Below are 14088 nucleotides of genomic sequence, written 5' to 3'. Positions count from 1 at the left end.
AATCAGATAGCTTTCCTATTAAATCTGGAGTCAAGCAGGGCTGCCCTCTCTCCCCTATCTCATTTGTGTGTTGTATAGAACCCTTTGCTGGGTCCATCAGGAAGGATCCGGGCATAAGAGCAGTGATGATCCCAGGCAGTGGAGGCACTCAGGTCAAAGCCTCCCTGTACATGGACGATGTTGCCATCTTCTGCTCAGATCCGCAGTCGGTGCGCAGACTGATCCACATCTGCAACCAGTTCGAACTGGCCTCGGGAGCCAAGATAAATCGTGGGAAGAGTGAGGCCATGTTCTTTGGGAACTGAGCCGACTGATCCTTTGTCCCCTTCACCATCAGGGCTGACAGCTTGAAGGTGCTGGGGATATGGTTCGGAGTGACCGGGTCATACGTTAGAAACTGGAAGGAGTGAGTGGGTATGGTGCAAAGAAAACTGGGCATGTGGGAGTGATGCTCCCTCTCCATTGCGGGTAAGAACCTGGTCATCAGGTGTGAGGCACTCCCGCTGTTGCTGTATGTGGCACAGGTCTGGCCCATTCCACAATCCTGTGTGGTGGCGATCACCCGAGACATTTTTCGCTTTATCTGGAGGTCGAAAATGGATCGTGTCCGCAGGGACGCGATGTACAAGCCTCTAGATAAGGGGGGAAAAAAATATGCCCAACATTGCCCTCATACCTTTGTGTGCGGCTGCATCAAGCTGTGCGTAGACCCTCGGTTCGCAAACACCAAGTGTCACTATGTGCTGAGGTTCTACCTATCCCCGGTGTTGCGAAGGATGGGTCTGGCCACTCTGCCGTGGAACGCTCCAAGTAGTTCGACAGTGCCGTACCACCTGTCCCTCATGGAAAAATTTATGCAGAGAAACACCAAGTCCATCAGGCAGTGGTCAGCACAAATCGCCTTAGAGGCCCTGCGGGAAAAGGAGAGGGTGGATCCTGTGGGATGGTTCCCCGAGCAGACTGTCAAAGTCATTTGGCAGAATGCCTCATCACCAGAACTTTACAACAAGCACCAAGATGTAGCTTGGCTGGTGGTGAGAAAGGCCCTTCCATCAGATCCTTCCTACACGCCAGGAGTCTCACCCCCTCTGCACGTTGCCCTCGAGGTGGCTGTGATGGGGACGAGACCGTTGTTCACCTCCTTGTGGATTGTGCCTTTGCAAAGAAGGTCTGGAGAGAGATGCAGTGGTTTCTGTCGAGGTTCATCCCGAGCAGTTCTGTGACACAGGACTCTGTGCTCTACGGGCTGTTCCCAGGGACACACACCAAGACAAACATCAACTGCAGCTGGAGGATCATCGGTGAAAGACGCTCTTTGGTCTGCCCGAAACTTGTTGGTCTTCCAGTGCAAACAGTTCTCCCCGACTGAGTGTTGCAGACTGGCACATTCCAAGGTCCAGGACTACGTGCTGACAGACGCACTAAAGCTTGGGGCAGCTGCCGCAAAGGCGCAATGGGGAAAAGTCGCTGTCTAAGACCTTTCTGCCACAGTGCACTGAGGGGCTGGGAATTGTTTAGAGTCCCTCGGGCTGTACAGCTCAAAATGAACGTATGCGTTGAATACTAGTTGTATTATAATTGTATTGAAGCACCTCAGAGTGCAACATGATGTATGTTGATAACTCCAAACCCATTGTCTGATTGTCTGTAATGACCATATTGAAATGATTGTAATATTCATTGATTGTATTGATGCACCTTGTGATACATGTGTAAAAGTTGAATCTGATTGTACTTTTGTGATGGTGATTTTGAAATGTTTTGGAATGTTCTTCCAGATATTTTACGAATAAAGTATATTTTTCAAAAAAAAAGTTTGAAACTCATTCATTTTGGGGCTTCCCCCATCCATGGCACAGTGTGTTTCATTATAAAAACCGCCCCTGCATCCCAGCATCCAAATGAGTGCAAAGATCACAAAGGTCAGGATTTTATATTCCGCGGGCAGGCGTGCGCCTGATCTGATCGGGCATAAAGTGACGCGCGATCACGTCGGGCAAGCGTTCCCGACATCATCATACACTTGCGCGATATTTCGGTCGGCGGATGCGCGAGGAGTCGGAAGTGCGCCCGCCTACAATTAAGAGGCTATTAAGGCCCTTAATCACATAATAATAATTGAACGCTATTTTCCACTGCCTGTCCAACTTACCGGACGAGCGGGCAAATCAGCCAAGCGGCCTTTGGATTTTTTATGAAACCTCATCCATGGGTGGGATGAATTTTCCAGCAGTAATTTAAAAAAAAAATTTTTCAACGTCATTTATGACATGTCCCTCTTCATGAGACTGAGTCACATTTCTTTTAAAATCTTTATTTTTGATTGTAAAATTCTTCAGCTCCCTGGGGCAGCTCTGTGCCTTCAGGGAGCTTTCAGTGCACGCTCCCCTAGTGCATGTGCAGACTTTAGCGCTCGCGCTCCTCCCGCACCCCCCCCCCCCCAACCCAGCAGCGCTGAGGTTGTCAGCGCACGTTTCACGCAGGCTGACTGTTAGTTGACCAGCCGGCGTGAAATCGCACTTGGGGCCCAATCGTGGGCGGTGGTCCGTTTTGCAGCTGCTTCCAGGCCCGCCCCCCCCCCCAGACGGAGGGAAAATCTTGTCCAAATCTGTGTATGGAAGAACAGCCAATTGAAACATAGCAGGTCAAGAGGGAAGGAGTAGAGATGGACAACATAAATAAATTCAGAATTACCTGGAAAAACTCAGCAGGTCTGGCAGCATCGGCGGAGAAGAAGAAAAGAGTTGACGTTTCGAGTCCTCATGACCCTTCGACAGAACTCGAAACGTCAACCCTTTTCTTCTCCGCCGATGCTGCCAGACCTGCTGAGTTTTTCCAGGTAATTCTGTTTTTGTTTTTGTTTTGGATTTCCAGCATCCGCAGTTTTTTTGTTTTTAATAACATAAATAAATTGCTAGTCAGACAGAGGGAAGCTGCTTAACAAGCAGATAAATCAAGTGCCATGAAAGATGAGAAAATCCAGATGAGGTAGTATTCCTTTACATGTTACACTTTTGCAGAATTTAATGGGTACGGGGAGGGGAGGGGATGTTGGTGCTGAGTGAAAACACATGTTAATATATTACATTTAAAAGTTGATCATTCTACAACATTAAAACTCATACAATATTTGACTGAGGAAATGCCCTAATTATTATTAACAGCTGAACTATACCAGATGGCCAGATTTGTAAGGAGTGGGTACATCTCTGTTGTTTAAATTGCTTTTATTATTACAGAATGCTCTAGGTCTGACACACTTTCTATCGCTTGCACACATTTTCTTTCTACATGGTTTAAGTTTCTCTAGTAGCACATTGGTCAATGGATTTGTTAACATTTCCTTGTGTACTATTCTAAACAGGTCAATAAATCTGTTAAGATTTTTTTATATGCAGCTGATTGTTTCGAGCTTTGCCATTCTGGTTGAAGTGGAGATGACTGCATCCTTCATGAGAAAATTGGCTAATATTTGAACAGGAAAGGACAAGACTACAGGCAGACATTGGGAGCAGTGGGATAAATTCTGAATTGTTCTATTAACAATCAAGTACAGGCATGTTGGACCAAATGACCTCCTTCTATACTGTGGACATCAGTGTTTCTATGACATTTTAAATGACTCCATTAACTCATTACCAGAGGGATAAAGCCTATAAGTCTCTCTCATTCTGCATTTGTCCCATCTGTCTGCCTCACACGTTACATTTAAAAGCTGAATATTCTACAAGATTAAAACTAATACAATATTTGACTCGGGGGAATGCCCTAATTATTAACAGCTGAACTATACCAGATGACCACATTTGTAAGGGAGTGGTACGTCTCTGTTGTTTAAATTACTTTTATTATTATAAGAGGAAGTGGTGACATAGTGGTAATGTCACTGGACTAGTAATCCAGATGTCAAGGCTAGCTCATGGTTCAAATCCCACCATGGCAGCTGTGGAATTTAAATTCACTTAATAAATCCAGAATTGAAAACAAGTCTCAGTTCTTGTGACCATGAAACTAACATCGATTGTTGTTAAAACCCACATCTTTCACGAAATCTGTTGTCCTTATCTGAGGCCTACGTGGGACTTCAGACTCAGAGCAATGTGGTTGACTCTTAAAAACCTTCAGAAAGGGCTAGGAATTCTAATAAAAGGAATGAAACTGGACGGACCACATGCATCAACCTGGGCACTGGAAACAACAATGGCAACCTCAGCCCTGTCACCCCTGCGAAGCCTTCCAACTGTGGGCTTGTGCCAAAATTGGGAGAGATGCCCCACAGACTTATCAAGCAACAGCTTGGAATCATACCTTACAGGCAATGTCCCAGGCACCACCATCACCATCCCTGGGTATGCCCTGTTCCACTGTTAGAACAGACCCATCAGAGGTGGTGGCACAGTGGTATACAGTCAGGATGGAGTAGTCCTCAACATTGATTCCTTACCCCATGAAGTCTCATGGCATCAGGAAACTTCCTGCTGGTTACCATCTACCATTTACCCTCAGCTGATGAATCAGAACTCCACCATGTTGAATACCACATTGGAAGATGCACTGAGAGTAGCAAGGGCACAAAATGTACTCTGGCTGGGTGTCCATCATCTGGTGTGGCTCGGTAGCACCGCTACAGACCAAGCTGGCTGAGTCCTAAAGGACTTGGCTGCTAGATTGGGTCTGCAGTAGCTGGCGAGGGAGCCAACAAGAGGGAAAAACCTACTTGACCTCATCCTCACCAATCTAGAAGCATATGTCCATGGCAATATTGGTAGGAGTGACCACCGCATAGTCTTTGTGGAGAAGAAGTCCCGTCTTCACATTGAGGATACCCTCCATCGTGTTGTGTGGCACTACCGCTGTGCTAAATAGCATAGATTTCAAACAGATCTAGCAACTCAAGATTGGGCATCCATGAGGCACTGTGGGCCATCAGCACCAGCAGAACTGCATACAACCAGAACCTGTAACTTCATTGTCCAACATTCCCCCACTCTGCAATTACTATCAAGCCGGGGGATCAGCCCTGGTTCAATAAAGAGTGCAGGAGCCATACCAGGAACAGCACCAGGCACACCTAAAAATGAGGTGTTAAATTGGTGAAGCTACTACACAGGACTGCTTGCTTGCCAAACAGCGTAAGCAGCATGCAATGGTCAGAGCTAAGTGATCGCACAACAAACGGATCATATCCAAGCTCTGCAGTCCTGCCACATCCAGTCATGAATGGTGGCTGGCGATTAAACAACTAACTGAAGGAGGTGGCTCCACAAATATCCCGATGATGGTGGAGCCCAGCAGATCAGTGCAAATGACAAGGCTGAAGCATTGGCAATCATCTTCAGCTAGAAGTGCTGGGTGGATGATCCATCTCATTCCCCTCCCAAGGTTCCCAGCAACACAGATGCTAGTTTTCAGCCAATTCAATTCACTCTACACAATATCAAGGAACAGCTGAAGGCACTGGATGCTGCAAAGGCTATGGGTCCTGACAATATTCCAGCAATAATACTGAAGACTTGTTCTCTAAAAATAGCTGTGCCCTAGCCAAGCTGTTCCAGTACAGCTACAACACTGGATTCTACCCGACCATGGGGAAACTTGACCAGGTATGTTCTGTCCACAAAAATCAAGACAAATCCAAGCCGGCCAATTACCACCCATCAGTTTATCTCGATCATCAGCAAAGGAGGGGTCATCGACAATGCTATCATGTGGCACTTACTCAGCAATAACCTGCCCACTAACGCTCAGTTTGGGTTCTGCCAGGACCACTCAGCTCCTGATCTCATTACAGCCTTGGTTCAAACATGGAGCTGAATTCCAGAGGTAAGCTTAGACTGACTGCTCTTGACATCAAGGCAGCATTTGACAGAGTGTGCATCAAGGAGCCCTAGCAAAACTGCAGTCAATGGGAATCAGGGGGAAAACTCTCTACTGGTTGGAGTCATACCTAGCACAAAGGAAGATGGTTGTGTTTGTTGGAGGTCAATCATCTCAGTCCCAGGACATCACTGCAGGAGTTCCTCAGGGTAGTGTCCTAGGCCCAACCATCTTCAGCTGCTTCACCAATGACCTTCCTTTATTTGATGCTCAATGATTGCACAATGCTCAACACCACTCGCGACTCTTCAGATACTGAAGCAGTCCATGCCCATGTGCAGCAAGACCTGGACAACAGTTAGGCTTGGGCTGATAAGTGGCAAGTAACATTCGTGTCACAGAAGTGCCAGGCAATGACCATCTCCCAAAAGAGAGAATCCACCCATCTCCCCTTGACATTCAATGGCATTACTATCACTGAATAGCCCACTATCAACACTCTGGGAGTTACCATTTACCAGAAATTGAACTTCCCTAGCCATATAAACTCTGTGGCTACATAAGCAGGTCAGAGGCTAGGAATTCTGCGGAGAGTAGCTCAGATCCTGACCCCCTATATCCTGTCCTCCATCCATAAGGCACAAGTCAGGAATGTGATGGAATACACTCCACTTGCCTGAATGAGTGCAGCTCCAACAACACTAAAGAAGCTTGACACCATCCAGGACAAAGCAGCCTGACTGCTTGACTGGCATCCCATCCACCACCTTAAACATTCACTCCCTCCACTACCAAAGCACTGTGATAGCATTGTGTATTATCTACAAGATGCACTGCAGCAACTCACCAAGGCTGCTTTGCCAGCACCTTCCAAACCTGCAGCCTCTACCTCTTAGTTCCCTTCAAGCCCCACACCATCCCGAGTTGGAAAAAAATCACTGTTCCTTCACTGTTGCTGGGTCAAAATCCTGGAACTCCCTCTCTAATAGCGCTGTGGATGTACCTACATCACATGGACTGCAGCGTCTCAAGAAGATGGCTCACCACCACCTTCTCAAGGCAATTAGGGATGGGCAATAAATGCTGACCCAGCCAGAGCCACCCAAATCCTGTGAAACAATCAAAAAAAATCATCTCTGTATGCTTCTCTTCTTTTGTGTTTAAATCTCGCTTTTTTTCCTCTATTTCTCTTCTTCTCATCCTTCTCTAGGACAGTTAAAATACTTCCAACATAGGCTCGCGTTCTAGGCATCAGTCATCCCTCAAAATCAAAGTCTAACATGAGAGCACATTCGGCCTCAGAGTGAGTGCGGGACAGGTTCTGTGGTCCAGGAATGGGTAGTGGAGTAATTAGTGGTACCTAGGAGGGCTGGGACCTGAGCTTGGGAGAGAGTAGAAATATTAGCACAATTTAAACCCACTACTTTCATTCAAGTTCTAAATAAACTACAAAATTTTAAGTTCATATAGGGCAGGATTTTCCTGTCGGCAAGTCGGGGGGGGGCCCGCTCGCCGACGCCTAAAGTGATGCCCGGTGACATTGGGCGGAACTCCTGATGTCACCATGCCTCATTTAAATTTTCAGGTAGGCGGGGGCACAGCAACATCAGCTGCGCGCCCGCAGACCTGTCAATGGCCAATTGAGGCCATTGACAGAGTCATTAAACTAATTAATGGACCTGTCTGTCCAACCTTAAGGTTGGTGGGCAGGCCAGGAGCCCCAGCGGGAATTAGAAAAAGCACGAAACCTCATCCACGGGCGGGATGAGGTTTCATGTAGGGTTTAAAAAATTTTAATAAAGTTCTTGTAAAAATTATGGACATGTCCCAACTCATGTGACAGTGTCACCTGAGCAGACATGTCAGGAATTTTTTTTTCCCTATTTTTAATTTTTGTCACAGAACAGCTGATCTTCCTGAGGCAGCACTTAGCCTCAGGGAGATGAGTGTGCTCTTTCATGCGCATGTGTGAAAGAGCGCATTCTCAGGTTTAGGGAATCCCCCACCCCCCGCCCGCACAGGGAGCACATAGCACTTCCGTGCAGACGTCGCGCTGGGTGGGCCTTAATTGGCCCACCCACGTAAAATGGCGCTGCGCCCCCAATTTGGGGTGCGCCTGTGCACGCCTGCCATTCAACTTCGCCCCCGATGGGGGGCAAAATCCTGCCCATACAAGATGACATGAATTTTATCCCCATCTTTTGCAATCATGATCAGGACATGTAGGAATGAAGAAAGCTAAAAAAAGCAGCAGTGAGTACTGTACTGACAAATACTAACTCCATGAGCAAAATCTAATAACATTTTTGAAATGTGTACCTTTCGGTAGTTGGCCCGGGCATCTTTAAAACGTCTGTTTAAGTTTCTAACACGATCAATAACCAGCCGCCAAGCCAGGTAGTTCTGAAGAGTGCTAAAAACATGAGAGAGTTAAAGGCATGAGGGTCAGTTGGAGAAATCCAATATCGACAAGGCAAAGAAACTGGCTGTTAAAATGGCACCTTATTTACCTTTTTTCTCGACATATACCTTAATGAGGAAAGGCTAAGGAAGTTGATTCTTGGAAAAAATAGTTTATCCAAACATGTAAAGGAGTTTGTTAATACTGCTCCAGAAAAAAAAGAGTTCATAGTGAAATTGTTCAAAAACCAGGATGGCTTAATTTAAAGATTAGGGGTCAGCATGGTTTTCAGGCTAGACTAGGGTTAGGGTTAGGATTAGGGCTAGACAAGAGGGTTGATTATGCCCTGTGTGATGTTAGTGACAAACATGATAGCATGTTTACAAGAAGTTCCTTTATCCACTATTTTATCAAAGATGACAATTCACTTAAATCATCCAAAATGGCTCTATGCATCCATGGGGATTGAAATTATTTTTGTCAGCATGGAATTGGTTTGGAGCCACCATGCAAACCTTCTCTACATACTGTATCTGCAGCACACCCCACAGTTCTTGATTAAGCAAGTACCGAATCATGCAGAAGTGTCTTTACAGATGACACTTAGTTTATGTGATCTCCTGGATTGTTTTCGATTGCCTGTAGGGATCAAAGAGGAATTTTCCCCAAGGTAATTCCCTCTTATTAGTCCTGGGATTTTTTCCTACTACTTTTCCCTCTCCCAGGAGATTATATGGCTAACGGAGGGAGGGGTAAAGTTTAACATGATGCCGCAGCCATCATGATGTGGGGATGGGTTTGATGGACCAGCTGGTCTTTTCCCATCTGTCAATTTGTTTGTTTGTATATAAACAATTAAAATAATGAATAACAGAACTTCATACTAGTATAATAATGCAATTGCAGTGGGATAGTAACCCAAAAGGCTATCGCCATATCAAATACTTAGCAAATGGTATAAATAGGTTTGAGCCACAATTAGGTTGGAGGGAGGGGTGCCTGAAATTTCCTTTATTTTAATAGCTTTATAAATGTTGTGCGAAGATCATCTCTGACTGCATTTATTAATTGGCTTAAATAACAAAGGAGATCTTCCCACTGCATTTACAGTGCTGCTAACATACAGCAGACAGAGGAATACTTGTCCGTGAATTCTGAGGGCGTTGGAGGATATAGTGAGAAGTCACAAGGGTCAGGTTAAAGATCAACGAAAGAGCGGAGGGGCTTTTGTGCTGAAAATGTTTTGCTGAAATTTTCTAAGTTCCATTTGAATACCAATCACTGAAGTAATGTATCATATGATGAGTCCAAACATACCTCATATTAATTTAAATTCCATTATGAATTTTGAACCCTTCTGATTATGTACATGTGATATACGTATATATTGTTTAAAGGCTGAGTGTGTGATTTGTAAACTTGACATAAATAAAAGCGTCAGGATTTCCAAACTTTTCTGGATGGACGAAAATATTAAGACAATCCACATGGTCCCCACTTTGTAACATTTTTTAGGCAGTTACACCAGCCACACCAGAAAACCTTTATTTTTAGTGTAGGGCATAATGTGCCCTGACGTATACAATAAAAATGGAGGGCAACATGATTGTGACACTGGCTTTGAAATCTCATGTGAGGTAGGGGAGGGACTGGCCAGTTTTCCACTGTCACTTCCATGGGAGGTTGCCGAAGATGCATCCAAAGTTGCTCTCCTGCCAGCCTGTCCCATGCGACTGAGGTTCCCTCATGCTGACCCTGTGAACTCTGATGGAGTCAGCACTGGTGGATATCATCAGCAGTACCAAGTGTGATCCCAGCTCAAGCACCATCATCACGAGCTGAGAAATTTGACCGTTCAACTCTATGTGGTCAAAAAGCTGATGATTTCACTAGTGGGATTTCTTTGTAGTCCAGGGGCAGTGGCTTCCGATCAACATACCCCAACAGCTCAGTCTGAAAATAACATGCACTTAGTTAAAACACTGTTTTATTTGCGGCACACCATTTTGAATCTCCTTCCCTCTAAAGTTACTTTGGTGATGTCCGTTAAGTGGAAAGGCGAGTGCTTTTGTTGCAATGGAATGTTGGGTTTGTCCACCAGGATGGAATCCCCAATTCCTAAAATGAAACTGAGCAAGTAGCACATACCATTATAATACTGTTTAGAATCAAATGACTTTACCTCTTGGAGTATTTGGGGAGGATATACTTCAGTTTCTGAAGATATCCAGTGCCATAGACCACAATTTCTTCTTCTGGATAGATGTCAATGTTAACACTAGACATGATCTCTTGAAGAAACTCTGTCCAATTAAATCCCTGAGACACAAACATGAGATCAATGAATTTAAGAAACTAACCCTTATCTGTATGTTTAACAAAACCTCAGAGAAAGCTGGATATTAAAATGATACAAACTGGGTTCAGGTACCAAGAAGCAGATCTGCCAGAAGCTGTATAGAAGGCAACAAAGCTAAGAACATAAGTTGGAGTTAGACTGCTCAATATTTTTAGCAATAGCCAATATATCCTTGCTCTTTGACAGTCAGATAAGGCAAATATAACAGGGAAGTACAAAACACCCAAAGGCATAAATAATGATCAACACTCAACATGAGGTGGAAGGGGGAATAGTGGACTAAAGAAGACAATGAATTACATCTATATAGAGAGCTACCAGGTAAAGTATACAGGTGGGAGATGGATGTACAAAGAGGCAAAGGAATGAATGTGAACACTATTGACATTTCTGGAAATGGACAGTAAAAGAATCATTACATCTCTCCTCAGTATTAGCCAAGATATCTGATGTACAGTGTGTGCCTACAGAAAGCAATCACTAAAATAAAATCACTCACATTGAGATCAAACGTTGCTTGAAGCTGAGGAAGTGTCATTTTGTTGTAGAGTTGTGTAATATCGTGCCTTTCCTCTGGCGGTGCAGTAGCCTATGAAGAGAGGGACAGCTTTAATTAAGCTTCTACCAAATGTCTCCCTGATGGGAGAGCAGGAATCAGTCAATTTACCTTAGGGTGACAACCTTAGGCAGCTCAATAGAGAAATTTAAAATTATGAAGTGAATTGATAGGTTAGATGTTTCCACTTGTGGGGGCTGTTCAAAACTTGGGTTCATAAATATAAGAAAGTCACTAATAAATTCAATAAAGAACTCAGGAAAAACTTTATCCAGTGAGTGGTCTAAATGTGGAACTTGCTACTGGAGGGAGTTGGTGAGGTTAATAACATAAATGCCGGGGGAAGCTTAGGGAAATAGGAATCAGGGTCGATCAAGGCCTGGCTAACCAGGTGGTCACCCGGGGCATAATATGCTGAGAGGTGCCAAAAAATGGAGAGATGGAGAGAAAAAGAGATAAATGAATAAATGGAAAATGGAAATACTTAAGGTATCTGATATTATAATCTTAATTAGTGTTATTTAACTTCATTTTAGCCAACAGTACACTTAAGGCCGCCTTAACCCATCTTGTGACTTGGTGCAGGTGAGCGTGGGGAAGCACAGGCTGTCCCCGTGCATATCCTGTGCCTGTGAACAACAATTAACGGCAATATTTATTTATATAAGGTAAGATGTATTCATATATAGTTAATATTGTTGTTGGCCACATAATGCTAAAACTAGTGGCGTTAGTGGTAACACAGGCCATGTGGCTAGTATATTCAGAAAGCGCCGATAAAATTTTTTCTTTTTGTTGGAAAATCTTTGATGTCACAACTAAGTCATCTTTAGGAACATTTGAAATTAATGACTGGAAACACACTCATGAAATGTCCAGAATGGGATAATTAATTTGCTGGGAAATGCTGTTCAAGAAAATACATCAAATCATACTAAAGAAGCCAAATATTTTAAGCCTTATTTTAGATTGTACTCCAGACATAAGTTATACTGAGCAAACTTCATTTACAGTAAGATTTTTAGATGTCGAAAACATTTCAGTTTAGGAGCATTTTCTGAGCTAGAAACCATGTATAGATACTACTGGAAAAGGATTGCAGGATAGGATACTTGATTTTTTTAAGAGAAAGCAGTCTGAACTTACAAAACTGCGGAGGTCAGGGATATGATAATGGGCCCAATATGAAAGGAAAAAATAAAGGGGTTCATGCATGAATCTTAAAAGAAAACCCACAAGCATTTCATATGCCATGTGGATGTCATTCCTCGAACTTAGTAGTTGGGGATTGTGCCTCAAGTTGCCTGGAATCAACTTCATTTTTTGGAACTCTCCAGCGCAGATATGTTTTGTTTTCTGCCTCTGTTGTGCAATGGCAGAGACTGAAAAAGCACGTTGAATGTCTCACCAAGCCTTTATGTGAGACCCGATCGGAGTGCAGAATAGAATGTCTCAAAGCTATTAGATATGAAATTATTGGAATCTGAGATGCTCTTTAGGAGCTTTCAGAAATGCCAGTTTCTGATCCTGCATTGAGACATGAAGCATGAACTCTTACATCACAAATAGAAGATTTCAAATTTTTAGTTATTCTCAGTTTTTGGTATGATATCTTACTCAGAACAAACGATGTCAGCAAAGCTATGCAGAGTGCCTCTGTGGAATTGTCTACTGCAGTTTCACTAATGAGTAGAGTCACTAATTACTTAATTGATTATCGTGCAAATGGTTATGAAAAGACACTAACATCAGCAAGGAATTAACTGCAGAACTAGATGCAGAGGCTATTTTTAAAAATACAAGAGTAAGGTGCAAGAAAAGGCAATTTGAGCATGGGAATGTTGACAAAGTTCCTAATGCAGAAAATCCTGCAAGTCTGTTCAAAAATTGTGTGTTTAATTTTATAGTAGACACAGCCATAATATCTCTATCATAAAGATTTGAACAGTTACAAAACTTAAATAATTCATGGAGATTTTTAAGTGACCTAAGAGCTTTGCCAGGTAAAAGTGAACTGGCATGTGCATGTCAACGGTTGGAGGATAAGTTAAAGTATCAAGAAAACAGTGATAATAATGGATGTGACTACTGAGTGAATTATAAATTGCAAATGCAATATTTCTTGAAGTTGTAAATTCCCCAATACAAGCAGTTAGATTTATCAGCGGTAACAAATTGCAGGATGTAATGCCAAATGTGTGGGTTGCATTAAGGATAATGCATACAGTTCCAATAACTGTGGCCACGAGAGAAAGATGCTTTAGTAAGCTGAAGACATTGTTAATGTTTTCCGTGACACAAGGAAAACGAAATTCTCTAGCAATTTTGTCAATAGAAAATAACTTTTGTCAGATATATAAATATGGAACGTGCTTTAAAAAAATTTGTAGATGCAAAGTCGAGGGATATAAAATTTAGTTAGGATAATATAAGAATTTGCATGTCTGTTGTTGCGTTTGATTTAGCTTTGTTTTTTCTTTTTCTTTCGCTCTATTTACTTATTTGTACAGGGTAATAGCTTAAGTTCTCTTTTTCCTTTCCTCTATTTTGTTATGAAAAAAATTATTAAAATTTAAAGGTCTTAAAGTTTCAGTTAGGTTAATGTACGTATGTGGATGTCTGTTGTGTTTGATTTTTTTCATTTATCTGTAATAAATTCTTCATTGCTATATTTGTAGAATTTTTGTCATTATGAAACAATTATGAGATAATTATGAAAATGGCAAAAAAGCTTCAGGGTGCTGAAATTCAACTTGTCCAGGGTGCTAACAAACCTCAAGCCAGTCCTAAAAGGAATGGAAGGGTATGCCCACAGGTGAGATGAAGGAGGATGGCAGGAGGCTCACATGGGGCATAAAGAATGGCATCAACCACTAAAGGTTGCACCAAATGTTAGCAAGGCCATATAAAAGCAAGACAAGCTCTAGGCTTTATTTCTAGAGGGATAGAATTGAA

The 14088-nt window shown here is 43.0% G+C and overlaps 1 protein-coding gene across 2 annotated transcripts in view; it reads right to left on the bottom strand.

Annotated features, from left to right (window-relative positions):
• The window catches only part of mmel1 (membrane metallo-endopeptidase-like 1), a 108455-nt gene that overhangs the window by 38571 nt on the left and 55796 nt on the right, over positions 1 to 14088 (bottom strand). For both annotated transcript variants that reach the window (XM_041205783.1, XM_041205782.1), the window contains exons 10-12: positions 11077 to 11166; positions 10401 to 10537; positions 8137 to 8230 (exon numbers count right to left, since the gene is read on the bottom strand). In XM_041205783.1, the coding sequence (XP_041061717.1) occupies positions 8137 to 8230; positions 10401 to 10537; positions 11077 to 11166 (321 nt within the window). The remainder of the gene's footprint in view (positions 1 to 8136; positions 8231 to 10400; positions 10538 to 11076; positions 11167 to 14088) is intronic.

This window comes from Carcharodon carcharias, chromosome 15, assembly GCF_017639515.1.
Source record: "Carcharodon carcharias isolate sCarCar2 chromosome 15, sCarCar2.pri, whole genome shotgun sequence".
Lineage (NCBI taxonomy): Eukaryota > Metazoa > Chordata > Chondrichthyes > Lamniformes > Lamnidae > Carcharodon > Carcharodon carcharias.
The sequence above is the reverse complement of the archived record's forward strand: the minus strand, read 5'-3'. Positions and strand labels throughout refer to the sequence as shown.